This window comes from Suillus subaureus (assembly GCF_016647635.1).
Source record: "Suillus subaureus strain MN1 chromosome Unknown BJ212scaffold_4, whole genome shotgun sequence".
Lineage (NCBI taxonomy): Eukaryota > Fungi > Basidiomycota > Agaricomycetes > Boletales > Suillaceae > Suillus > Suillus subaureus.
In genome coordinates this window covers 347,581-373,644 of record NW_024538560.1, presented here as the reverse complement: position 1 = coordinate 373,644, position 26,064 = coordinate 347,581, and the positions used below count along the sequence as shown (strand labels likewise).

The following is a 26,064-nucleotide window of genomic DNA, read 5'->3' as shown; positions in this document are numbered from 1 at the left end:
ACAATCACAAGGTTTAAGATTAACTCACTCGTCTTGTCCCATGTACCCGATCCCATTCAACGAACAGAATGCATCGTGTCCAACAGGCTCAGTCGATCCGCAACTTCCTTCGGAACGTCAAGCACATTGATGATGTCTCTAGGAGCAGGACAAGACGTTTTATTGGGACGAGTTCAAAGGCAGAGACAATGAAAGGGTAAGCGGCTAGTTGGAGATGATAAAGTTCCGGCCTCCATGGATATTGGTAGTACTTGGACAATAAAGTGTTGCACGTGTACACGTCCAAGGTGTCACTCCGAAATGTCGCCATTGGCGACTAGTTGTAGATGAATACGATGGAGAGTATGATGCATCGCCAGTGGGCCAAAGCAACATTTATTATAATGCTGTTTAGACTCTACATAATCTGGAATCAGCACATTGCACAACCGGCCTTTTCCGTGCTTGCCCTACGGGCCGCGGCATAAATTTTTGCACCCCAGTATTTAGCTGATATGTCGGAATAACTGTCAGAATGAAATAAAAAGCATGCAAAGATTCGATTATTCCTAATTGGCAATATTGTCCATCCACATCTAATAAAATTCTACCGTGGTGCAGGCAGTCCACTCGCAGTTGCCCCAATCTCAGTCAGCTCTATTAACGGGTCCAACTTGCCTTTAAACTCGGGCAGGAACGCCGCATCGGTATACGGACAGCGCACAGATGGCGAGCCTTTGTAGATGGGGGTGTATGTGGCTGCACAGATCTCAAACTCTGTGAACTCATCGTACGAGACCTCAACTGTGTTCCGGGGATTGCGGTCCCCTGCTGCGATGCGTTGACGAGCCTTCACATATGAGTTAGCTCGGGGCAATGAACGAGCTACAAGAATCGGAAGCATACCTGTGCAACAATTTTGGGATCGGGGTTGAGATCAAGAAGGCGACGTGCCAGTTTGGCAGCGGTTGCGTGATTGTTGGCTTTGGCAAACACACCAATAGCGCTCCGTAGTGCGATCTGCATGTGCTGTGGCTGTAACTGACAGTGCGTGAAATATGCGGCGAGTTCAAGGCTCCGGCGAACAGTTGTCAGGTTCAGCCTGTGCGATACGTCGCCGCTCAAGCTCGATGGAAACACCGAGGAGATACTCTCGGGCAGCTGTCACAGTGTCTCGCCACTAGTGGTGTAATCAGTTGGCATTGTTATCCAATGGACTGATAAAGCTTACTTCTTTGGCCTCTTTATCTGATGAGACAACCATAAGTAGCAATGCTAGCAGCACCGACCGGAATGTTGCCTGAGCCTCTGACAACTTGTTTCCGGAAACGAAGCGGTATCCCTCTGACAGCTCTGTGCGGATCGAAGAAAGTGTACGAGCAGCAACAGGCAACACCCGTCCAGGTAAGGTCTCCTCGGGGTTCCTCCGAATGTGCAATTGCAATGGCTGGCAACGAAGCGATTGGGGATACGTAGACGTGTGATGAACGGTAGATGGACAAGAACGATGGCTTCAAGAGTGTAAAGTTCACAACGCCCAGCTGTCGGTTGAGAAGCTAGTTATAGAGTAATTGAGTGTCTATTTGAAATGGGGGAGTAACATGTAGCTCACCTGCATGGCGGTGTCGAATGATCCTGCTGCGACATGTTCGGCTGCGAACGGTGAGTTCCGAACCCAAAGCTCGTTCTCGCTCACACCAGGTGCGGCGCCGGCGCCAAGGTCCTCCTCTTCGAGGGCATCTTCAAACTCTTCATCTACATCTTTCTCCTCATCATCTTCCGCCTCTGCGTCAAGCTCCCATCCGTCTTCCTCTACATCTGGTTCCTCATCCTTCGCCCACTCATCCAAAGCGGTAGAGGCGCCTGCACCTGAGTCCAAGCCATTGCCATTGATGTGAGGTATATCACCGTCCCCGTCAAGATGGCCGTTGGCGAGCGCACGGTCAAAGAAGGATTCTCCCATGGAAATAGATGGCCAATTAAGGTTGGATGTAGGGGTGACAACAGGAGGGGTTTGGAGGGTACACTTATCAAATGCAGGGACGTCGTCCACGTCGGCCTCAGTGAGGCCAGCCGCCTCAAGGATTTCAGCTGCTTCTTCCTCCAAACCATTCGTTTTTGCTGTAAGATATGCTAGGGGGTCTGGGACAAAATATAAAGTCTGTAAACCCGAGCTAAAGGAACGTACTTACGAAGCCCGACGTCGCGCAAAACAGTAATACGTCCAAGGACATCGCCAGCATAAAGCGCATTGTGGAAACGCGACATGGGGTTGCCTCGTGCGTCTGCAATTTTCTGCATTTTGGAAAGCTTTTCTGTACTGCCTGTGGCGAGATACAAAAATGACAGGCGGTCGAAGTTTTTAGTTTGCTGATAGGCCTTTTCGACGATCTGAGACGCAGTAAATTGACTGTTGAAACACGCAAGGAAAGAAGCAAACCTTGTGGTTACCCTGCTTCAAGGCTTGTTGCGCTAGACGGTCCCAACACTCAGGCCGGTCGATCGCTCTTGCAGTCTCAAGTGCGACATCCAAGTTTCCACATTCGATTGCAAGATCAAATCTGGTGTTCTTGTCTTGCACAAAATGCAGTGCAATCTGTACTTTGCATGAACCTTCCGTATTTCAAAGATCTGCACTTGAAAACAAACCTCCGGGAAGCCCTTTTGTTGAAGATACGCAATGATGCTCTGCCCAAGCAATGTCGACGTGCGGATGATATGGAGCATCTCATCGTAGTTATTGCGCAGGAGCGCGAGTTTGAAGCGGTACTCGGTCGGGTCGAACGTGATAGTGCGTGGGCGTGCAGATCGGTCCAGGCAATGAGCAGTTTTACCCTTGACACGGGTAAGGTAGACGGGATTATCGAGTGTGCAGATGACGCCATGGTCGCTGAGAAAGCAGATACATCAGCTGCATGTAAGCTAGCGGAGGGAAGCTCAGTACCCTTGAGGCAAGCAATACTTGATATGGTTAAGTGTGGAGTAGATAAAAACGCCTGTATCATCCCAAGCCCCGGACTTGATTCGTATCGTCTCATGGATAAGGCTGTTTTGTGAGAAATTTTTGTTGGCGACTAGTAATTGCTGTCCACGGCTTTGAACTCAGTCCGAAGAACTGTATAGTATGGACTCACTGTGTTTGCTCATCAGCGCGACCAGTGACCCGTCTGCGTTCCAAACGACATATTTAACAGGTGGGCTGTTCAACTCTGCGATCGTTTTCTGCTGTTGGATATCATACAGCACAACAGTAGTTGTTGAACTGAGAATTAGGCAGGCTGTACCACCGTAGAAAATTTCATTGGTCTGGGCTGGGGGTTTGATGGTTTTCACGACTGAATTCGACAAGTCGCGGACTTCAATGAGCTGCGAAGATTATTAGAATAGTATTCTTTGACCGAAAGATTGGACCGACTACCTGGGAGGTTTTGTTGAGCACTGCAAACCGATTTCTTGCAACAAAGATTGCGCTATGAGCCGAGCCGCGCTTTCCATCTGCAGACGAGTCTTTAACCTCGCCATTGGACTGCGTCGGCAGTGAAGAGAGCTCAAACAACCCGTTATCCGAGGAGATGGTGACCACAACAGCGCGTTCGGCAGGGTTATAGCTCACGGTACGCGGAGGGACATAAGGGCTTCCAAACTTCCTTACGCTCAGCAAGCCGATGTCCGAACCCGAGTTGAAGTCGTAAGTGCGCACATACTTGTCACGGATGTAGTAAAGCATATCCCCGTGCACGGTAAACGCGGGTCGTTCGCGCTCGAGCTTGAACACAATCAGACCACCGTCATGTCCTGCTGCAAACAAGTTGAGGTTTGGGTGTGCAGCCAATATCCAGAACCTGTCGTTCTCCCGCCTGAACGTCTGGATTGCTGTCCGCTTGGCCAGATCCCAAACTCGGACAGTCTTGTCCTCTGCGCAAGACACGATCAACTCGTGCTTTGGGTGGAATATCGCACTTGACACGCTGTTGAAGTGGCCTCGGCATGAGTCAACCTCCCACGCCCTGGTCTCACTCATTCGCCAAATCTTGATCGTCCGATCATCGGCTGCAGACACGATCAACGGTAGCGTGGGGTGGAATGAAGCCCAGTTTACACCACGATCGTGGCCTTCCAGCACGTACTTGACCGTGGAGAACGTGTCAAACGTCTCAAAGTTGTTGGGGCCATTGTTTGGTGTATTCTTGCGCAGGCCGGAGATGTCCCAAACTCGTACGGTTTGGTCCATCGACGTTGAGACGATGAGATCATCTTTTGGGTGGAATTGTGCGGACATAACATAATGAGAGTGCCCTGTCAAAATTGCGACACAGTGCCGCGAGGTGCTGTTCCATATCCGAATAGTCTGGTCATCGGACGCCGACAACTGCATATTCAGACAACTTTCAGCAAACTATCTAATGGAAAGCAAAACATGACTTACGATCCATGGCATTTCGTGGTGGAACTGAACGGTTCGGACGTAGTCGAGGTGACCGTGCAAAGTAAATAAACACCTTCTGCTCTGAGGTTTCAGGTCTTACCATGCTCGTGAGCGTGACGTTTAGGAAATAGAAACCGCACTCACCCCACACTTTGATCTTGTAGTCGTCGCCTCCAGTAACTAGTAGTGCTCGACTCGGATGGATTGCGACACCCCGTACAGGTCCTAATAGTCAATCAAATGAGATGAATATTACGGTCATTGCGATTCGAATGAACTTTACCTTCGTGTTCTTCGAATCGGTCCACTAATACGCCCATTCGGTAATTCCAGAGCTGAACACTTCCGTTGTGAAGTGCGGCAGCAAGCAGTGGTTGAGTCGGATGAAAAGCAAGCCCTATGACACGCAACTGAATCACGAACTCATGACAAGCTTAGAAACGAACATACCTTTAACGCGATTGCTCTTGGACTCGAACTTTGTGAGCATCACCGACATCTTGAGCGTGAACTCCTTTCAGTCGCGTAAATACCAAGTACTTTTTCCTGTCTAATAACTAGGCTGTAGATGATTATATCGGTAGGTCAAGGAGCCCGGGTTATTCACAAGGGAAGGCCGTCGTCGTTGATCTTGCAGCTTGCATGCAAGCGCTGTAAGCCACGACATCGCGGTGGCGGAGTTTATAAAAAGCTAAAAAAGGAAATTGGTGGTATGGTCTTTAAGTAATACATAGGAACTTGTCAGGAACCGTCTCAAATTTCCAATGGGACAGGAGATTGCCCTCTGCTAATATACTGAGTTTTCATCGTTGAACTGCAAAATTTGTAGTGCGGATGGGAGTCCTGGGTCTTACCCCATTTTTGCAGAAAACCTGGTGAGCTCCAATTCAACTTTCTCTACTCACATCTGATTTTACCTGCATCAGCCCGGAAGTTATCAGAAAACTTCCAGACCGCCTCAGATCTCTCTGCGGTAAGACCATTGTCATGTAAGCTCTTTGTCTGACTAATTCCCCCAACTCATCTTCGATCAAATCAGTGATGGCACCCTTATAACCCAGCGTCTTCACTTCGCACCGATGCCTCATCCGCATAGACACGTCCTCGGGTGGCATCGCATAATCACGGAACTTAAAGAGTGTAATGTGCATGCAATTTGCGTATTTGATGGTAGGGACCGCAACATTGCCAAAGCTCGAGAGGTGAGTCGCCGCAATAGCCGGAGATACTTTAAGTGAACATCTTTCCCAGGTAGAACGACGCAGGGAAATACGGAGACTGGATGCAGCTCGTTCATCCATTGAGGTGGAGAGACTGAGCAGACTTCGTAAATTGATGCGATTGCTACCGCAATATCATTCCATGGAACCACCAGACCGTCGGCGCGTCACCAACGCGTTACAACACGTAGTAGTGGCTCCAAAGACCATCCCTACATACCTCCAGCCTTCTCTGTCATCATCGGATATCCTTCAGAATGATGTGAACTCAGTTACAACTTGCTCTCAGACTCGTCTACTTGGTGCTTCTGAATTTGAGCAAGTCTGCAATGTTCAACCATCCCAATCGGAGGCAGATACCCTTTTGGCAATGTACGATCTTGTTAACATGTCGGATGCAGACATGAAAGAGATTCTTCTCGCTCGTACAGGTCAATCAGTTGCCGTCATCCCATCTGGTGATCCCAAGTCATGGCCAGACTATATAAATAATTCGACGTTGGATCCGGGTGCTTCCCTTGTTGAAGGCGTATCCAACCTTCGAGTGCAAGACCTCCTTCCTGGCCCATGCATCATGCAAGGTGAACTTCGAGAAGCTGATTTTCAAACCTCTCAGGACGTGGTTTTCGCCACTGTCGTGGATTCCGTACCTCCAGCAGAGGATGTGATTTCTGCGCTCTCCTCCCTATATCAAGAATATCACGACTGCGTCGCACAGATTACCTCATTACCCTCTACTGTGGAAGTTCCAGAGTCGCCAGACGAAACCCGCACCGAGTACATCATGTCCAGGTCCCAACTTCAAATGTCAATAGAGGAGGGTCAGATATGGGATACACTTGCAGACGCTCCTGAAACTACCCTTGCAACGCTGGCTGAAAAGAGTGGTGCTCTTTCCGAGTCTTACGCTCGCCGAGCGAGTCCTCCCACCACCCAGACTTACGAGGAGAGCAAGGAGATACTGCGCGCCATGGGTGTGCCGTGCATCGAATCAGAGGGACCCTTTGAAGCAGAGGCTCTCGCATCCTCACTTGTTATCCATGGCATAGCTGATTATGTTGCAAGCGAAGATACGGTACGTTCTTTTTAGAATGCTACGTGTGAACCTTCATTCATTCTTCACCTAGGATGTCCTCGTCTACGAGGCTCCCCTCATTCGAAATATCGCCAATAGAAATGATCCACTAATCCTTGTTCATGGGTCCCACGTTCGTACTGCTCTCCAACTCTCCAAATCCGCATATATCGACTTCCTCTTGCTCCTCGGCACGGACTTCTCGCAACGGATCAAGAACGTTGGTCCTCAGCGCGCACTCAAGTTCATCCGCGAACATGGGAGCATCGAGCGTGTAATCACACAAGAACACAAGTACCCGCCGCGGCTCTCCAAACAGTTGTACTTAGAACAAGTAGGCATCGCTCGGCTTGCATTCGCAACACTGCCCCCTATTCCAGACCCTGAAACCCTGAAGCAGCACAATGTAAACCACGCGAAGGTTGCAGCCATTGTACAAAAGTATGGATTACAGAGGGTGCTGCCTGATCAGCGGAATTACAGTACTGCGTTGGAGGGTAATTATTTTGCTGACAATCCCAGGGCAAAGTAGTTGATGCCCTCCACTCGCGCACCTCATGGTTTTATCCAACGTTTGTCTCAAGTCTTTTTAGATCATTGCATGATTGGACCGCTCTTGTCATTCACGTTCAACCTTACGACGATTGACGTTGACATATACGATAGTTGAATGAATAGCATGGCATACGATATCCAGCATCCAGCCTATTTCGGCTCTTGCGACAATGACTACTCCACCTCCACTGCCCCTACGCCCGCCCAGCAATCTACGGCTTCTGCAACCCCGGTTACAAGTCCCATGTCTTCGTCGGCCACGTTTCCAAGTACCCTCACCAGCTCCAGCCCTTTTATCCTATCTATATCTATTGGTCTCACAAACTATACTGTCCACGGTCAGTGTCGGACTTTCCGACAAAATATAGATGAACGACCGTCCGGTAGGCCCCCACAACGGCCGTGACTTTGTACACTACCTCCATGGTCGCAGGACCATCTGGTGTCATCCTTTGTACCGTAATCACTACAAGCGTACCATGTCAATCTCGCCACCTGCGCGGGACTCGCATTCCACTATGGATCCATCCCTTTTTTGCCCCTTTGACGATGTTTTGGGAGAAAGCTACCCTACACATCATGCTCCGTCTCATGCACCATCTCTCACTTACGTCGCTATCCACCTGCAGCCCCTCAGCACGATGTTCGCACCTGGGCCAGCCCCAGTGGCCTCATGGGACCCAATACGGTATATACCATGTACGAAGAAGGCGATGTTCATTGGTCATCGAACTGTAATGTCCCTCCCAACTACCCCGCGCCACCTCTCGTCCACCTGTGAAGGGTCATTCGATGTTTGAATATGCATGTGAATGAACTTCTCCCCGTGGTTGCCTATTTGACGCTGCTTACTACAGTATTTGTTCACCACGGACTTTTCTCGATATCGGCTCTTGTATCGGTACTGACTGCTTTTATCTGGGGGACTTTTCGGCCTCGTTGGTCCACAGTGTAGGACGTTTATTGTGCAAGCTCCAGGCCGTTCTAATTCGAGACTATCTTTCAGTGGTGGGTCAAGTACGTGCCTGATACACCATCAGATTATGTCACTCAATGTAACCGCACAAGTCAAATGTACGAAAACATGCCTCACCCCCTGTTCGCCACTGCCAATTTGAGCGCTTGTCGCAAGCGAAATATCCCTGAACCCCTCAGATATCTAGCTTGTCGTACCGTCCTCAGGGTGACCCTCGCCAATCTGTGTACTCCTGGCAACACTGCGGTGACTGCCAAGCGATCTCAGCCAGACCGTCCTCGCCAATACGTGCGTTCCTGCAGGGCGACACTAGCGATCGCTCAGTGCCCGCCCTGCCAAGGTTCTGCTGTCTTTCCGTCAAGTTCGAATCTCATTCCTCCGCACATTTCTTCCATCGTGACAAATGTCATCACTTGTGATGATGCCGAGGAACGATTCTGCATTGTGTAGTTTCTATATATTGATATAGTTTGATGAGAGAGCTGCGCAATACAGCATGATCAAGGGGGTGGACACAGATTGGCTCCGAGCCGGCATGTAGTTATATGTTTCAGACCAGTCAGATACTCCTGTGATCCTCGCATATTAATTATTCGAGTCTGCCTGGCGATAAACATGCACTTGACTATATACGTAATTGTATAAGCTCCCGCTAAGCTCGGATACACGTTACAGCCGTACACGCGAAGGTGATTGGAGGCGCTTGTGCAATACAGCAATTTTTCAAGCTCAAGTCCGCCGGCAGGCGCGCGCGTATTGAGCAGCCCTAGATCGCATTCACAACTGCAGTATACAGGAGCAAGCTCAGGTGGCAAGCCACTTCAAGAAGGTCCAAGGTTCCCCCGGACATATGGATTTAGTAAGTTACAGATAGCAGCTGTAGTCGTTTCATTCCAACAAGGACTTTAGGCGCTAGTGATAGAGGCTCTGCTGCCATCCTGCAGCACTGAACAGGTTTGAATTCAAACGAGCTGGACTCTGAGCAAGATTTCGTCTGTTCCATATTTCGTGGTTTATGTAGTATACAACTTCTTAGGATTCATGATCATATCATACTAGAGAGTAACTTTGAAATCGCATTGGTTATCTCTCTTTGCGCGTTCTCTGCAGACATTGTTAATGATCTACTTCCCGTATCGTTTGGGATCGACCTGACGAGGAGGAACAGGTGATGGCCTAATATGTTGACCCCGTCAGACAGCAGCTCTGATATAACAAAAACTACGTACTTCTGAGTGATGGATTGGTTATTGGACTGGCTCTGATTGTTCTTTGCCTGGTCCTTGGCCGCTTGGATTTTGCGAGCGGTACTGAGAGATACAGCCCTCGCATCAGCAGGGCCTCTGGAACTGAACCTGGGCAATGTGTCACCTTATCGTACAATGCACCAGAGTTAAAATTAAATACCTGGATTCCTGAGAGGGGTCGTATTGAACATCTTTTGGAGGAAATTCTTCCTCATCTGAGTCTTCCTCAACCGATTCATCATGAAGTTCCGGAACGTTCTCATCGTGTTTCCTGTATCGTTATGAGATCTTGCACATCTATCATGTTCAGTATGAGTGCACTTGCTGGGGATGGGTATATGGTGTTCCATTAGGAGCGTCTTCTACGTGTTTGGTCATCTTAACGTATAGTTATGTCGTCGTGCAGCAGAGCGAGCGATTATGCGAGGTGAATCAAATCGAAAGCTGGGCGGTAGACAGGGAAGCGTGAGCAATCAGAGGAACGTGTATATGCGGCTGGAACGGCTAAATTTGTGTCAGTACATAAGTAACCGTCTGGCCACGAGGGTATTAAGCGCTAGATCCTGATAACGCAAGCGCCGTTTCCCATAGCACGCTATTTAATCGAGTTTGATGGACGCAATTGGACAGTGAGTGCCAACTGTATTGACTATTACGTTGATCGTTTGGCCTGTTCAAAGGTGGACACCGAGTCACGATGGAGTATCATTTATCTAGGCGCTAGGAGTGGTTGACTCGTGGATCATACAGGCGTCATTTGGAAGTCGAATGCCGAACAGACAGGGCCAACTGGCCACTAGTCTAAGTCTATCTATGGCCTTGCTTGCATGATAGTGCACATTAGCTCTGGTGACAGGAAATGACTTAGAATTTGGACAGGTGAGGGGACAACTCACTTGCCATTGAAATTAGGACACTGACTATTGCCTTCACGTTTTTGCCTCTGGCAGGCTGCATATGCATGGCACGCTAATAACAGCCTTGCATGCCAGCAGGCGCGTTCAATGAGCTTCTGTGATGGTGGATGGGTCTCCGAAGTCTGCGGAAGAAACGCAACAGGCATGTCTAAATTTTGAGTCAATGAAGACGTACTGACGAAGTCATAGTAGTGGCTATCCCGCATGAATTATCACAGCCTGATAGTTGACTCTGTCTGGAAGATATTGCTGGCATGATGGTGCTATGAAGCATTACAGCGCTGGAGATCCGATTTTTTCCTGCTGGAAGCCTGGCAGCGCTTGTATGGCCAATGCCACACTGCATCAGCCATGTCCTACTACTAGAAGGAGGACAATCATCCGAGTCCATTCTGAAGATGGTTTTGAGCCACATGGCCCAGGTGTGTGACTCACATTAATGGACCCTATTGTTGCTGGCAGGCCCTGCCACCTTGCCTATGCAGCACCCTGACTCGGGACAGTTAACACACAGAAACCGACAGTTCAAACCGTCGTGGTGTAAGCCTACCACACCGAAACTTTAAAACTACGATCCAGAGGCCGACGACTGACGACTCGAAGACTATATTATTAATCAAGACGATCTGGCACACATCACATAATAATCTTTTTCTTCCAACTGTGGTCCACTGAGGCTACAGCATGTATATAACCCTACTTGGCCAACCGGTGGCTCGATTGCTGTGCATTGATTGTTAACCTATCCACATACTAATAGCACACAGTCCGCCACTTCAAGAACTTCGTCTTCTTTCCACTTGTCATTAAGTTATTCTGGAATCTGGCCAGTAGCATTAAATTGGCACCACTTTAAGCATCAGCATACCAAAACGATATGGCATCTTCACCTAACCTAGTCAAGGAACTCAGGCCTGTAACTTCGACAACCACCAGACGGTATGGAAAGTTGCTCTGGTAGGTTCTTGCAAACCAACCTGCGTGGTGTTCATTCATTCATTTTCCACCAAGGGTGGATGCATATCACACTACAACTGCACCTGGGTTGCGACTTCGTACCAGGTGAACTCACTTACCAGCGACTGGCCTGTGGACTTGAACTAACCTTGACCAACTTCTCAGCACTCAGTCCAAGTGGCTCTCTTGTATCCACCCAGAAGGCCAACTGTATTTTCACATGAAATGTGGCCATTTGTCGGTTGTTACAGAGGAGAACGTATTGAATATTGAAACGGACAATCTAGTGTCCAGCTATCTGGCAGTAATCGAAAAAAGGATCGTCGAGTGCGGCATCATATTGCCACAGACATGCGAGCTCTTCATCGAGCTTCGGTTTGACGAACCACCGCAAACGACTACATGTGCATATTATTTCGTGGATCATCATAGCCGCTGCCTCTTCTGGCTCGAGCCCACGTCGTCGGAACTGCTTGACATGGGCATGTTGGTGTCTGACTCACACTTGGGTGCGTGTTCAGTTTTCTCTATAATAATGGTTGGTTAAGTTTCAACAGATACTGCACTGGAAAGACTGTACTGGGTGCATGTCGAGTTTTTCCCGATGCACGTCTGTGCACAGATGACGCCACTCATCTTGGACAACTTGATCAGTGTCATCTGTCACGGCATGACAGGTATGTCATACTCTTTTTTACGCCTATGACGTGACACGTCTTTAGATCGTATGACGTCGCGCACTTCCACATTCCCATATACGGAAGAAAAATGCGATCAACTTCTGCGAGCGTTATCCTTGCGACGAGGTATAGAGACAATTGTTGCAAAAAGACTTCATGACTCACCACTAATATGCAAGGCGAACCATTGGATGGTTATACACTATGTTTTGTTGGTAAGAATCATGATTTACACATGTTATCCTAAACTGACACGCCCTAAGCTCGTCTTTGGGGTGCAATCAGTCAGTTATAAAAGTATTGCGATTTCTTTATAGTACTGAATAGTTAAAAGATAATCAACGATTCATGACGTACTATGGTCAAGAAAATGCCCAACTGGACAGATTACATCCACCCATGCCAGAAGACATAGTTGATCACCCCGGGATGCGTGCACTGGCAAACATGATGTTGTGGGGGATCCCTAACCACCACCACTCCAAGCTTCATGACCTGTTCGTTCACGACCAGGTGTATGTTGATCACTGGCAGGATTTCATAACTGCATGTCTCTCAGAATGGAGAGGGTTGATTGTGTGGGTACGTCGTTCGTCTCATGTAATATATTAGTTTCGATAGCTGAGCTGGTGTTCAGGCATTTTCGGTCCTGATGTCAGTCTAATCTCGGAGTTTGATTGATTTTTATTTTAATGATCATCTCACAGTGCCAGCAGTTCTCATTTCGATGCTACCCCGTGCTTCGATGTCATCTGCTATAGCACCAATTCTTGCAGCATCCTCAAGTATCCTGTCTGGATCAATCCTACTCTTGAGACACCATGGTTTCGAAGATGCAACCGCCTCGTTTGCTGTTCGTACTTTCCTCTACCTTCGATCCATATAACTTGACTCACCCTCTTTCCAGGCGACCTTCCTCCGTGCAGCAAAATCATCTGATTGGGGCTTCCTGCCCTTATCTGTTATATACAGCATGCCAAAAGCGATGTACTTATGGAGCATAGGACTTATGGTCGCTCAATTCATATTTTGGGCCTCCCGCGTGGTTGGCGTCTTGTGGGCGTCATGTGGAGCTGCCTTCCTAGCGCTAATGGGTTATGGCATCTTCCATTTCACATCTTTGGAGGATGGTCACTCCGATCCCATGGCCACCATGCTGCGCAGCCATTGGCAAACATTCCAAAGTGGTTCCGCGGAAGCCGCTGAAACTTCGGCAGTTTGAATTCAATATCAATCTTCTTTTTCATGAATCTTTCGATGGTATATATTCGCAAGGCTGTACTTCTGGCACGAGTCACGCTTACGCTTCTCATAGGTGGTTTCTCCTGCGGGTTCCCTGTCGGATGGTACACCCTAAACGTCTAAACGTCTATAGCCAGGTGACAAGTAACCCACACTATAAAAGATGTCGAAGAGCAATTTATGTATCATATTACGAAACTCGTATCACGGTCGCTGATCATTTGAAGCAGAATATATGTAGACAGATCAAAGTTGTAAAGCAGCTAGCACATCCAAGTACCTATGCACAAGAAACCGAAAACGACAGCATGAAATAAATTATTCGAACCACACCTCACACCTCATTTCGTAATATCAAACTAAAGCACGGCTCGCAAAACGGCTTATTATCGCGCAAAAAGAACGCCGGATCGTCAAACGGTTGTTTGCAGCCCTGAAAGCGTAACCCTGGTATGAGGCCAGCGTTCACGAGAAGGGAAATCACATACCTCGCACACAAAACACTCCCAACACCATTTGCCTCCCAAAGCCTCGACAGCGCGCATTCCGTCCCTAATTGACTTCTTACAATGCTTGCATTTGGGCATTCGCAGACGAACATGACACGCCTCGCAGTATGGGTGACCCTTGTACACCGTGAAGCCAACATCATCGTCAAGATCGAACTCGCCATCACCCGTGACCGTCAACCCGCCACTCCCAGAAGACGGCGGGAGGAACGGGTCGCCACATTCTGCACAAAAAAAGTGCTGCTCGTGATAAGTCCGCTTTCCCAGTGCCTCGTCGTCAAGCGTGATGAATCGCTCATCAATAATCGCCGTTTTGCAATGATAGCAACGAGGTGCAAAGTTCTGCGTAACATTGGAATTAAAATTGTTATATAACAAAGGGGTGTCGGGAGAACGAACCTCGTGGTAATCAAGATGACAATACGGTTTTCCCTCGTGTTCGAAGCTCGAGACATGCTCAAGGAGCTCATTGCACGCGGAGCAACGGAAACACCCTGGGTGCCAGCGCTGTCCCATCGCACTGACGATACGTCCAATAATTGGACCACCACATCCTGCGCATGATAGCCCGTTCCCACGCATCCCTTTTAGCACTCTCGATAATTTGCCTCCATTCTGCACATCGAACACATTGTTCTGTCCCCCTGCATCTTTTAGTCCATTTTCGCCTGGAGGTGGCGGGAGACGTTTTCGCTCATGGGATGGCGTTGACGTGTGCCACGAGTTGGGATGCCTTGAAGAGGAACTCGGAATGGATACAGATATCTGGGGTGTAGAGGGTGACGATATAGATGTTTGTCGCAAGGACGGTGAGCATGCAGAAATTTGTGGAGAAGAAGGTGATGATCCCGACACTGTTATACGAGGTGGAGACGAGCCTGACACTGCAATACGCGGTGGCGTCGATGCGTTAACAGCTACACGCGGTGGCGTTGAACTAGTAACAGCCACCCTCGGCGGCGTAGCACGTGAACCTGCCACTCTTGGCGGCGTAGCGCTCGAAAGAGCAATCCTTGGCGGCGACTCCTGCGTCTTGCTCGATGGTACCGTGCCACCACCACCATTATCACAATCCTGATCAAAATCAACATGCCCGCCAGGGAGAGAGATAACTGGCACGCCCACATCCGTGCGTCTGCCCTCATCATCCCCGCGCTCTGCCGCACCTCTGGATGCCGGCGTGCGATGCCACTTCGGCGTAACCTGCTCACCTACAAAATCCATCTCCAATACGGAGAACTGATTAGAGGAGCGCTTCGCGAAACGGATGGGCGAGGGTGAACGCTCATCCTCGTCATCCTCATTGCAATAACCATAGTCCTTATCCTTATTTGCGGGGCCTCTGGAGACAAAACGTCCCCCCACGCGTGCCCCAGGCTCTGAAGGGGAAGGCGAGCGGGACACGCTAGGCGAAGGCAGACCCACACGCTCACGGAGCGGCGAAACAGGTGGCTCATCGTCGAGGTCGTATGTAGACGCGTACGCACGCTGCTTTTGCCGCTGACGTTCCATGATGTGTGAATTTGATGTGGTCGAATGAGATGAACTTGTGGGAAACGAAGATGGGAACGCGGTGGGTGGGAACGCATTTCGTGCGTTCGTATTGCTAAGGTAGGCTAGTTTCGGCGGGGAGGACGAAGAAGGTAACGTTGGCGATGCGTAGGCATTGGATGATTTTTGTGGTGAATTGGAACGCGAATCTTGATTCTGTGGGCCAAACGGGCCCTTTCCGCCACTCGCTTTTCGCGGGGAAGGAAACACGGATGTGTTTCCTGGCTCGGCGCGAGTGAGGGGTGTCGGTAGGGGTGATTTGGATGGAGATGTAGGGCGTGAAAATTCAGACGGAGGCACAGAACTCTTGAGTGGAGATGCAGGACGCGCGAAAGCGGATCGCGCAGGCGAGCCGTTTATGTTATTATCAAACGCAGAGGCATTTAAACCAGGTGAAAAGGGTCGGGTTCCAGCAGGCGATAGCGGTGCGCGGGGAAGCGGCGGAATGTTCTGTGGCCACTGACTGCGCGTAGGTAAAGGTTCACGTATGGGGGATTGTTCGGGTGCAGGCGACATGCTGCGGCGTTCCTGCTCACGTACCAAGCTTCGACTCCTGCCTGATACCCGTCTCTCCATCGGGGCGGACGCAAAAGGATGCCTTTGGAGTCCCTCAATCACAGATTTACCACGCTGTAAAGATGGGCGTTTGGACAGGTTTTCAAGTTCTTCTTCCTTTGCAGATGGCACACGCTGCAGAAGCGGGTGACTCCCGAGGTCAAAGCTCGGCGAAGATGAGCGCGAACTTTGCATCGAACCCTGCATCGAGGGATGTCTGCTTAGATCGCTTTGCATGTGTGAGGGTGAGTGAGGGGAAGTGGATAGTCCGAGTGCGGCCATGCGCAATGTGAGCGATTGTGGTTCATTATCCTGGATATCGTTGGGTGACTGAGATGGGGGAGTTGGGAGAGTCGACGAGCGAATCGGGCGCGTCCGAGTCCATTGCCTTTCCTGAATATGTACCTTGGGGTTGGGGTGGTTGAGAAGGATGAGCGCGCTGAGGGAGGTCGCGGATGCCGTATTGCGGGGATACATTGCCTGGTTCTCCCACACTACCTATGTTGCGAGTCTCATTCTGTTCGTTATACCTACCGTGCTGGCGATCATAGTCTTTCCTCGTGTCACCATATCCTCTTCCTTCTTGGCGTTTATCGATTTTTCTATCATGCTCGTCACCCACGTCGCTTGTATTTGACTCATCATCAGTGGTCGCAGGCATCCGTGTGTGCATCGAACGCATCGTCGAAGACGATGGATGGGAGGAATCTGTGAGCGTGGACGACGCAGAGGGTGCGCTGCTTGTCGTACGTGCCCTCTGTGAGACAGAGCTCGCTGAAACAACCAGAACAGTCAGGTACATACGGCAGTCAACATGAGTCATCAGTACCTGGCACTGGTGGTGATCCTGGATTACCAGAGATAGGCGGAGAACGAGATGACATAACTGTTGGAGAGCGAAACGTATCTGGCATAGGCGGACCACGTGAACTCCCTTTCAGATGTGAAATTGATGAACGATCAGAGCACTAGAGCGACAAATAAATACCTGGTTCTGGAGGCCATCGCGAACTTCCTGGAACTGGCTGGCCCTGCGAGGAACTTGGGATGGCTGGAGGGGAACGCGAGCTTCCTGAAAATATTATTTAAAGTTGAATACCGCACTAATTATAACTACTATTACCTGGAACAGGGGGCGGGCGTGAAATGCCTATGAATAACATATCCCGTGACTCCAACTGTGATATTTTTAATAATTAGAAGACGAACCTGGAAGTGGGGGTACCGGTGGGGACCTATTGCCAATAGACGGCAAAGGACGACGGCCGGACGATGTTTGTGTTTGGGCGCGATGAATGACTGTCTGGGCACGATCTATGACACTTGTTGGATCACGCCCCGGGCTTACTGGAAGGGTAGAGGAATAGCTGTTTGATGTCGCAGGAGGGGGAAACCCCTTGTTAGCAAGATTTAGTGGAGCAGCCGAGCCGGACACTGTGCTCCTGCGCTCCATGATTGGACCCACACGTGAGGACGACTCATTGGGCTGTTGTGATGGCCCGGGCCCGGGAAGGTCACGTTTCCAGTGAGGGGTGAATTTGGCTGGTGCAGAAGAGGGTGGAAAAGCTGAAAGTATGTAAAAAATGAGGTCAAGTAAGAAAAGAAACCATGCATACCCTGCACATCTATATGTGGACCGACATGGGAGTAGCTAGATGCTGGGATCGGGCCGCTGAAACCATGTGGTGGCGTATCGTGAAAGTTTGTAGAAGTAGGTGAATTCGAGTAAGCTGATGATGGGGGTTGATTTGGGAAAGTAGCCGCGCTAGATGAATGGGCTGGAATACTAGAAAAGCTTGAAGCACCACTTGCAGCAGAAAAGGGGGAGAAACTGGATGAGCTGGTTTGGGAGCTTACAGCACTGTTTAGATCTGGTTCTGTTGGAATATTATTTTCCAACTGAGCACGAAGATCCAAGCTTGCATGTTTAGTTGATCTAGCACCTGGATTAGGGAGGGGACGTCTCGTATGATTATTAATGTGGGTGCTCTCTAAGGATGCAGCATGAGTAAGGATGGCAGGACGTGAAGGGGCCGGGGCAGGGATAGGTGCCGGACGTGACGGGGCCGGGGTCTGAGCAGCACGTGCGGGCGGCGGGAGGGATTCCGGACGTGGCTTTGGGGTCGGAAGGGGGCGTCGGGTTGGGGTAGGGTTCTGGAAAGATGTCGGTGGTGGCCGGTGTTGCTGGTGGGGGTGCTGGTATCTTAACTGGGCTGGTATCTGGATCTGCGTTGGGTGTTGGATCGGATATGCTGGTCTGGGTGATATGGATCTGAAACCCTGAGATTGTGGTGGTGGATCCCGTGGTGCCGCTGTGTATGCCATCCTCCAACCACTCAAGGTGTTCAATGTACACCCTACCGCGTGTCCCACTAAGAGGCTGTCCATAGTACATCATTTAACCATTACATGCACAAATACACCAAAATAAACTCGGCATCTCGACATATGACTATCCTATATTTACCATCAAGTGCTCAAGACTTTACCACCCCTCGCACCGACCCAGTAAGATCCATTCGGCCATTCAAACTCGGCAATGCTCTCCTTGTACATCTCAATACTATAACCTTCCTTTGGATTACTCGGAACATTGTACCTCCCTCTTTTGTTCATGGTACACCTGTAAGGAAAGTGCTCATGCAAGTGGTCCGCGAATTCCAATACATTTCGTTCCATCGTCCCGGAAATTGCAACGTAGTCAATCACGCTTAACCTAGGTCAGGGACACTACTTTCGACGAAAGGATTGACACCAACCTGAGATGAATAACATATTCACATAACCCAACGCCACCAGCATGTGGACAAACAGGAACGCCGAACCTTCGAACATGGCCATTCAGCATGTCATACGAATGAAAAAGTGAAAGTCTCCTCGTGCTCACTTTGCAGCCATCAACAACACGCTCAGCACCTCACTGACACCTGCGAGTCTACAGGAGTCGATCTGACAAACATCGATCGCTTCCGCCTGGAACAACTGCTTGAACACCATACGGTTATGAGCATGTTCCCCAGTCGCAACTCCGATCCCGTACGGCTTGAGTGCCCGCCTGATCGCAGCGTGGCCCAGAGCATCGTCAGGCGCTGTAGGCTCTTCGATAAACCTGACAGTATCAAGGGTCAGTTCTCATAACTGGAATGGAAACAAACAGTACAGACCAAGGTTTGATTTCCGCTAATCCGGTCACATAGTCTATTGCTTGCGGGACATCCCAAACCTGATTCGCATCGATCATCAATACAGCGCCAGTCGGACCTGCGTTCTTCCCAGCCAGCTCTGGACTCAAAGGATCCTTGAATCCAGACGGGTAATTTGCGGGGTCGTCGATGATAGAGCGGATCATCTTGCCTCTGCGCAAGTCATCCTTGAAGTCGGCGCCTACTTTCATCTTGAAGTGGTTGAACCCACTTGCAAGGGCCTCCTTCGTGAGACGAAACACTTTCTCATCCGAATATCCTGCAGGACTACTCAGCAAAGTCAGCAGGATCAATAGGCTTCTCCTTACCAAGCCAGCCCGCTGATGTGATATATGCTGGATACCTGCGCTTGTTGGTAAGATGTAGGTAACTGAGACGTACATCGATAAACCCTTACCCAACTTCGGTAACAAGGGCTTCTCTTTCACGCTTTCCAGCCTCTTTCGCCTTAAGCATCGCAAGCGCCTCTTCACGTGTTAGCACGTCTGTGATATAACGAAACGCAGTCGCGTTTACTAGCTCTTCCTGTGCATATGTTCATAGTGAATTTGAACGGGACAATCGTAAAACAATGTCACGAACTGGAGTCATATCAACAATCAATTTCCACAGGGGTTTGCCTCTGGCACGAGCAAACATGTCCCACAAGGCGTTGTTCACTGCAGCCGTTGCAAGGTGGATCACGCCCTTCTCTGGACCAATCCTTGAAAACAAATTCACAATCAGATCACAGATACCAAGGCAAATCAAAACAATTCGGCAGAAACAACTATCGAGCCATACATGACGGCTCTGACGTCGATTCAGCAGAACGTTCAAGTACTCACCATCGCAGCTGCGAGTCGGAGCACATCCAGTCCCAAGCTTTTCCCATATTCTCAAAAAAGCTCTCAGGGTCATGTCCAACCAAGCGTCCAGCAAGTTGCCGGATCGCATGGCACACCTATGGCGCGAGGTAGGCAATAATCAGTAACATATTTCCAACAGGGCGAGAGAAGTAATGCAACGATAAATGGAACATCTACCAGAACTTGTGACGAAGAAGTATGTACTAAAAGCACCAAGTTCTGTTCACTCACAATGTCAGTACCACGACCAATGGTAAATGTCATTCCATGACCGATAAGCCCACTGTCAGTGTATATAGTAACATATGCCGAACTATAATCGCAATCCGTATTCCTGAGGCACGTGTGATGTAGAAGAACATCAGAAATCACGACATAGGCATCAGCTCACATCGCATCAGTGCCATCACCCGTCAAAGATGTGGGAAATCGAATATCTATCATTGACGGCAAAGAAGATGATCAGCGCACACGCATAGGGGAAAGCAAACAAAACTCACCATGTGTTTCGAAATGCGTGATCCTGGTCGTCATTGTAAGAGTGTTTAACGTTGCCGATGTTCAATGGTTTGAGCGAGAGAAACAACAGCGGAAGATGTGCCACCGTACTCTCACTCTACCTGTATTTATGGTGTCTTGAGGATGACGCTGAGAGGTTCCACCGGTGCGAATGCTGACCCTGGATGACCAGGTGACGCATATACACATGCAAGGAAATATCACAAGACAGCAAACAATAAACTTGGTCAATAAGTAGGTGTGGCGACTGGATAGACTGCTGGCAATGAATATACGGGGATGTTCGAAAGTTCTGTCCGGCCTTTCCGTCCCGGAGTCCGTCCGTTCTGTACGTCCCGTCCGCTCTGTCCCGTCCGTTCTCCTGTCCCCATCGCCACGATCGTGCTGCTGATTGTCTCGCGGGTGTTCCTAATCTAATGCTTCCACGTTTGCCTCGTTGGAAATTGGCTCAAGGACATATCATTCGCGAGGTTGTGCTGCCCGGTAACGCCCAAATCCTGAAAGATAAATTCCGGGATCTTGGAGGAATGTCGAGGCGTTCCGGATAACCAAATTAGGGTCGGATGGTACGGACAGAATGAACGGGACAGACGGGACGGTCGGTCATTTCTAATTTTCCGAACTTGCCTGCGGCACCCGGCCCGCCGGTCCGCATGAAACTCTTAAAAACATATGTCCCGAGTCCTCACTCGCTAAGTCTCGCTTTATCTTATTTTCAAGGCCTGGCCGCCTTATAGTGGCTATAGTAGACAAGCACTGCATACCTGACTTAGTTAACCGGGTAATTAACCGACCTCAGGGACCTTAGACTGCATCCACTTCTGCAGTTAACTGGAGTCTCTTATCAGCTGGGTATGTTGTTCTGCCCAATTATCTCCAGACTAGCCCTACTTTTACTCTAGTCGGCCCTAGGCAGACATACAGAAGGAGGACGACTGGTCTAAAGTCTACGCGTGCGAAGGCTTCCATTTGAAGCTGGTGAGGTTTAACCCATCAAGTGTTCTATCTATCGATTTCTTTTCATCAGAGGTTTGGCGTTTGTCATTTCCAATCATATGGCGAGGAAAATCAACGCTTGCTACTTTCACGGAATTGGATTTATTGACCTCCCAGGCGTGTCAGTAGCCTTCGACTACAATTATTATCCGCACAACCGCTGTCACCACCTCAAAGGCGCCGCATTTGGAACGAGTGCGTGCTTTGAAGATTTTTGCATCTAAGCAGAGTATCTTGGTCTGAGCTGCAAGTACGTGTGAGTGCGACGGCCCGAGAGATGAACTCGAGATCGACTTGCTGTCGATACGTCAAAGAAACTTGTACACGCAACCTCTTTGCGAACATGTCTGTCACGGAACCGTACCAGTTAACAATGCCAGCATGCAGTAATGTGCGATCGCATGGGAGGATAGGAACTACAGAGCACAAACATGAGATAAAGACATGAAAAGAGCGACGTATCGGGGTAAGATCGATGAAGGTTTTTGTTGACACAGTGCATGAATGGAAACTGATGGTAAGGCAAAGGAGCTGGCTATTACCCGGATACTTGTCCGTCATTTTATTCCAACTCTCCCCACCACCCATCAAATTAACTCTCAGCACCGATATGACAAATACTCCCCTCCAAACCGCGTGCACCAAGCAGCCTGCGCACTCAGTTCACATCCTCAAGGGTGTCTTTCTTCTCTTCAGCTGCGGCCTGTTCGCCCTCAACATCAAAGTTCTCGACGAGATCGGGCACGTCATCATCATCATCCTCAGCAGCTCCGGTAGGTGGCCTCTGTTGCCCTTGCTGGATGGCCTGGTATGATTCCGCAAGTTTACGCAGCGATGCCAGCGAATCAGGGCCAAGTTGGTTCAAGATGCCAGGGACGAGCTCAGTCAACTCCTTGACGTGACCAGTTCCATAGATCGCAAACGTGTTGGCGGAGACCGCGGCATGTACTACAGACAAGGAGAAAAACTCAAATTAACACGAATCTTATCAGAGGGGACGCCCAACACGAGCTTATCTACTCGGAAGCGACGTAGAAATTGGTACACACCTTTTGGGGCAGTGAAATGCAGCACGTTTCCATCTTCCCTGAACATATTAACCTCCTCTACACCAGGAATAGGTTGCACATTCAATTTCTTGAGAGCGCCTTGGAGTTTTTTGTCATCCTGTGCGGCAGAGGGCTTGGTCTTCCGAACAATTTTCCGACGCATGGTCCCTTTACCACCTGCAACGCGTCATCATGTTAGCCTTGAGTATATACATGCCAAAAAGGAAGATGGAATGGAAGCTACAAATTTGGCGGTTTGATAGAAAACACATACCGATCCTGTTGGCTGCAGACTGCGCCTGAAGTTTGGCTAATTTTGTGGGATCCATGATGCTTTTGCGGCGAGGGTTCACGATGCCCTTGGTGATGCGACGGTGAAAAGTTGCAGACTAAGGTTTAGGCACAAATATGTGTACACAAACGCTAGTACCGCGGTCCTGAATTTGTACCACAAACCTGTACGTATTTGGGCACCACAATCACTTTGACACGCGTTTGGAGGGGGATTCCCCAGGTGCTTGACCATGACTTATCCTTGTAATTAACATCAAGTCCGTCAGAAAGCTTTTGGAAGAATCGGATACCCAGAGATGACTCTTACATTTCATATTCGTCCGGCTAACGTAAACGACGTGGTGAGCACCTAACGCATTGTTGATGAGCGCTGTTATCAGCGTTGATAAGATCAATGACTCAGGACGCCATGCTCAAGTTGGTTCGAGATCTTGTAGGTAATCGCCTCGCCTCAAGGATCTTCATGTACTGCAACTTCCCACTTTTATCTAGGCGATGTATGAAAAAGAACCCGAGTCTGCAAGGGCTACCCCTGCTCTGGTGGGTCGTTCGTTGAAAGGTTACGCAATCGTACTCATATGCCGTCAAAGTTTCGAGAGAATATATTCGAAAAGAAATATGCGCATACCCTCCTCGCGTTTGATGGAACGCCTGAGGCACCCGGAATAGCATTGGGCATGGCCCTGTATTTCTTCAATTTCTCAACATGGACAGGCAAGCCTGGCCTCTTTGTGCGTCCAAATTCTGATCCGCCTGTGCCGCACCGCGACGCTGCTTCTCTATTAATACTTCATATACAGCTTGAGGACTTGTATGTATCCCCGCATGCAAGAAATAAGGGCATTGGCAAAGCCCTTTTCGCGGAGCTGGGCAAGATAGCTCAGGAGAAGGTAATATCACACGCTTTTTTCCGAGGACCTTGCTTATGCAACCTCCGGCAACAAGGACTGCGCACGCCTTGATTGGTCGGTACTCAAGGCAAGTCACAATTGGCTGATCGTATCACCAGTGTTCCTGCAGCTTAATTCTTTTGGTACCTTCGTATCATTCTTTCATTCAGTGGAACACTCCATCGATCGCATTTTATGAAAAGAAATTGGAGGCTAAAGCAATGGAAGAATGGATGGGTATGCGGCTGGAGGAACAAGGAATCGAGAATCTGCAGAAGCTTGTCGTCCACGCGGCCTGAAGTCATTAATACAGGGTCCTCTATATCCTCGCCAAGCAATAGCATAGGTACCATTGCGCAATGCGATGTCAGGGTGCCTTTGTATGACGCACGAGCGGACCAAAAGACTGTCCGACCTCGGGCACAGTTGACGCGCAATACAAGTGGTAAATGACTCATATAAATCCGACGGCACACAAGGCGCATGAATGCAGGGCCAGGAAATTGAGAGCACGACTTTGTGTGATGTAAGCTACACCCCGTCGTAACTAGCCCCACCTGCCTGACAAGATTAATGAGTGAGACCGATGGATGACTCCCGCTCCAGATTTTATTAGACCACTCACCTTCCGCAGCTTTACTACAATCGGATCCTCCTTTAAATCGTCCTTTTCCCGAGCGGGAACTTCAATGGAGTAGACACGCAACACCTGTTTGACATCGGCTGCGTGGACGGAGATCTGCGAGATAATACAGCAAAGAGGGATGTCAGACTATGTAACTACATCATCATTGTCATTGATTCACCGCTGAAAGGCAGTGCAGCCAGGCCGCCGCCACCGCGTGTGTTTTTAAAGTTGGGAAAAATAAAGATATCCATACACGCCGCAGCACACGTAAAGAAACAGACTAAGGACTGACCTTGGCCTTTCGCATCACTTTGCACCCAGGACCGATCCACACTACTAGAATGAATTTCTCCCGTTGAGATTCCTTGTCATTGGAGAAGGTAACGCGAACGTATGCGTAAGACGCTTTGGAATCGCTAAGTGCATCGCGTAACTCGGCGAGACCACCCGTTCCCGTCTGTGTGACTGTTAGCTTGTCCGAGCGGTCAGACTAAGCGTGTGATCATTGTAGGGAGGACCTAAACGCATCAAGGTAATCGGACCGTTAGGAAACATAAATTCTGACCTCATAGTCGAGCAAAAGCCAGTTAGTCTCGGATTTGTCGGAACGAACATCCTGGTAAGCTGTAAGGATCAGCACCACACTGCTGGTTAACCCAAATTCACTAAGCGATGCGCTGTAACTTCGCAGACTAACCTTCGTCGATTTTGGGATCAGATAGGTCGGCCATCGGGTATAATCAGGCGCGATAAATCGAATACAAAATTTTGCAGAAGGAAGGAGGGGAAGAGAACAGGTCGATATGATAAGCTGGGAACTGATGGCAGAGATGGTGGCTTCCTTCCTAGGAGATGGTTTGAAAGTCGAAGCACTCACGAAACCACTCGGCAAATACCGTGACAACCCACCCACTAATTTTACCCACTAAGTTTGAAGTCTTTGTTACATTTCCATCAACCGAGTAATCATGCAGGGCGTCCAGTTTACAACGAGGTTCAACTATTATAGGTTGACGTCGCTACTTCGTACACCTTCACACCACGCACAGTCTTTGTTTCACAAAAGCTCGCTCTATAGATACTATTCCACTACCAATGAACCAAAGAAAAGGGACTGGAGACTGGCCGGACACCCTGCGCCTCTGTCTTTAGCGGAAGATGCAGAGGGAGAAACTCTCGATTTGAGCGAAGATGAACCACCCCCGAGGCGACGGAAGCGCGCGCCGGTGGAAGACACACCAGAGGAATGGAAACGCCACCGTCTCGCCATCAAGGAGGCTTTTCCTCAGGGGTGGTCCCCTCCACGTAAATTATCTCGCGAAGCCATGGACGGTTTGCGTGCCATGCATACCTATGATAAGCATACGTTTTCGACGCCGGTGCTTGCTGAGAAGTTCAAGATTAGCCCGGAGGCTGTTCGCCGCATCTTGCGAAGCAAGTGGGAGCCATCGAGAGAGCAACGAGTGAGATTTGCAGAACGGGAGCGACGGTCGAGGGAGGAACGAAAGATGCAGAGTAGGCTTGAAGAGAAGAAGCAGAACATGGAGCTGATTTCTGAGGCTGCGATGCCAGAGAGGCCCAATCGAAGAGATGAGCGGCCAAAAGGGATTAATTCGAAGGATAGGTTATACTTTGGCTAACAAAATTACTGGGATCGACGGATTGGCATTGCTCAATATGTGCACGCCGCCTGCACGCTTATCTCATCGATCAGAGGACCATGCAACATGTCCGACGTGTAAAAGCTT

At 49.4% G+C, this 26,064-nt stretch overlaps 10 protein-coding genes across 10 annotated transcripts; 4 read left to right on the top strand and 6 right to left on the bottom strand.

Moving 5' to 3' along the window:
• Positions 1–383: 383 nt before the first annotated feature.
• Positions 384–5,047, bottom strand: BJ212DRAFT_1324432 (coatomer WD associated region-domain-containing protein). Its single transcript, XM_041334530.1, has 16 exons — positions 4,856–5,047; positions 4,689–4,802; positions 4,550–4,630; positions 4,406–4,500; positions 3,398–4,348; positions 3,114–3,345; positions 2,924–3,053; positions 2,629–2,869; positions 2,420–2,575; positions 2,172–2,370; positions 1,592–2,121; positions 1,452–1,535; positions 1,211–1,426; positions 1,131–1,159; positions 886–1,081; positions 384–829 (listed from the first exon to the last, which is right to left on the bottom strand). The coding sequence occupies exons 1-16, from the start codon at positions 4,902–4,904 to the stop codon at positions 587–589; spliced, it is 3,546 nt and encodes a 1,181-aa protein (XP_041197533.1). The 5' UTR covers positions 4,905–5,047; the 3' UTR covers positions 384–586.
• A 192-nt stretch (positions 5,048–5,239) lies between these two features.
• BJ212DRAFT_1262718 (PIN domain-like protein) lies at positions 5,240–7,232 on the top strand (the record flags this gene model as incomplete). Its single annotated transcript, XM_041330289.1, has 5 exons — positions 5,240–5,280; positions 5,332–5,394; positions 5,445–5,607; positions 5,657–6,700; positions 6,753–7,232. The coding sequence occupies 5 exons, from the start codon at positions 5,240–5,242 to the stop codon at positions 7,230–7,232; spliced, it is 1,791 nt and encodes a 596-aa protein (XP_041197532.1).
• Positions 7,233–11,272: 4,040 nt separating this feature from the next.
• Positions 11,273–13,254, top strand: BJ212DRAFT_1476352 (uncharacterized protein; the record flags this gene model as incomplete). Its single annotated transcript, XM_041339363.1, has 12 exons — positions 11,273–11,352; positions 11,407–11,457; positions 11,518–11,861; positions 11,910–12,029; positions 12,075–12,158; positions 12,212–12,247; positions 12,296–12,316; positions 12,367–12,529; positions 12,592–12,614; positions 12,670–12,690; positions 12,740–12,885; positions 12,940–13,254. 12 exons carry the CDS (start codon positions 11,273–11,275, stop codon positions 13,252–13,254), a joined length of 1,404 nt encoding a protein of 467 aa, XP_041197531.1.
• Positions 13,255–13,608: 354 nt separating this feature from the next.
• Positions 13,609–14,365, bottom strand: BJ212DRAFT_1262679 (LIM domain-containing protein; the record flags this gene model as incomplete). The annotated part of the gene is made up of 3 exons (XM_041330286.1): positions 13,609–13,707; positions 13,763–14,125; positions 14,183–14,365. 3 exons carry the CDS (start codon positions 14,363–14,365, stop codon positions 13,609–13,611), a joined length of 645 nt encoding a protein of 214 aa, XP_041197530.1.
• Positions 14,366–16,679: 2,314 nt separating this feature from the next.
• BJ212DRAFT_682843 (uncharacterized protein) lies at positions 16,680–18,661 on the bottom strand. The gene is made up of 4 exons (XM_041343803.1): positions 18,649–18,661; positions 17,506–18,512; positions 17,099–17,455; positions 16,680–17,039 (listed from the first exon to the last, which is right to left on the bottom strand). The coding sequence occupies exons 2-4, from the start codon at positions 18,275–18,277 to the stop codon at positions 16,993–16,995; spliced, it is 1,176 nt and encodes a 391-aa protein (XP_041197529.1). The 5' UTR covers positions 18,278–18,512; positions 18,649–18,661; the 3' UTR covers positions 16,680–16,992.
• Positions 18,267–20,222, bottom strand: BJ212DRAFT_1324412 (enolase C-terminal domain-like protein). Its single transcript, XM_041334529.1, has 7 exons — positions 19,647–20,222; positions 19,490–19,613; positions 19,401–19,435; positions 19,054–19,351; positions 18,777–18,998; positions 18,649–18,714; positions 18,267–18,599 (listed from the first exon to the last, which is right to left on the bottom strand). The coding sequence occupies exons 1-7, from the start codon at positions 20,026–20,028 to the stop codon at positions 18,359–18,361; spliced, it is 1,368 nt and encodes a 455-aa protein (XP_041197528.1). The 5' UTR covers positions 20,029–20,222; the 3' UTR covers positions 18,267–18,358.
• Positions 20,223–22,113: 1,891 nt separating this feature from the next.
• BJ212DRAFT_1262596 (NAC-domain-containing protein) lies at positions 22,114–22,833 on the bottom strand (the record flags this gene model as incomplete). The annotated part of the gene is made up of 3 exons (XM_041330280.1): positions 22,114–22,422; positions 22,503–22,681; positions 22,779–22,833. The coding sequence occupies 3 exons, from the start codon at positions 22,831–22,833 to the stop codon at positions 22,114–22,116; spliced, it is 543 nt and encodes a 180-aa protein (XP_041197527.1).
• Positions 22,834–23,094: 261 nt separating this feature from the next.
• Positions 23,095–23,987, top strand: BJ212DRAFT_1262230 (acyl-CoA N-acyltransferase; the record flags this gene model as incomplete). Its single annotated transcript, XM_041330248.1, has 7 exons — positions 23,095–23,139; positions 23,202–23,231; positions 23,291–23,338; positions 23,389–23,529; positions 23,599–23,688; positions 23,744–23,797; positions 23,859–23,987. The coding sequence occupies 7 exons, from the start codon at positions 23,095–23,097 to the stop codon at positions 23,985–23,987; spliced, it is 537 nt and encodes a 178-aa protein (XP_041197526.1).
• Positions 23,988–24,228: 241 nt separating this feature from the next.
• BJ212DRAFT_1324371 (uncharacterized protein) lies at positions 24,229–25,199 on the bottom strand. The gene is made up of 5 exons (XM_041334528.1): positions 25,014–25,199; positions 24,882–24,940; positions 24,495–24,806; positions 24,314–24,427; positions 24,229–24,249 (listed from the first exon to the last, which is right to left on the bottom strand). Exons 1-3 carry the CDS (start codon positions 25,045–25,047, stop codon positions 24,597–24,599), a joined length of 303 nt encoding a protein of 100 aa, XP_041197525.1. The 5' UTR covers positions 25,048–25,199; the 3' UTR covers positions 24,229–24,249; positions 24,314–24,427; positions 24,495–24,596.
• An 85-nt stretch (positions 25,200–25,284) lies between these two features.
• BJ212DRAFT_1296088 (uncharacterized protein) lies at positions 25,285–25,956 on the top strand (the record flags this gene model as incomplete). The annotated part of the gene is made up of 1 exon (XM_041332395.1): positions 25,285–25,956. One exon carries the CDS (start codon positions 25,285–25,287, stop codon positions 25,954–25,956), a length of 672 nt encoding a protein of 223 aa, XP_041197524.1.
• Positions 25,957–26,064: the final 108 nt, after the last annotated feature.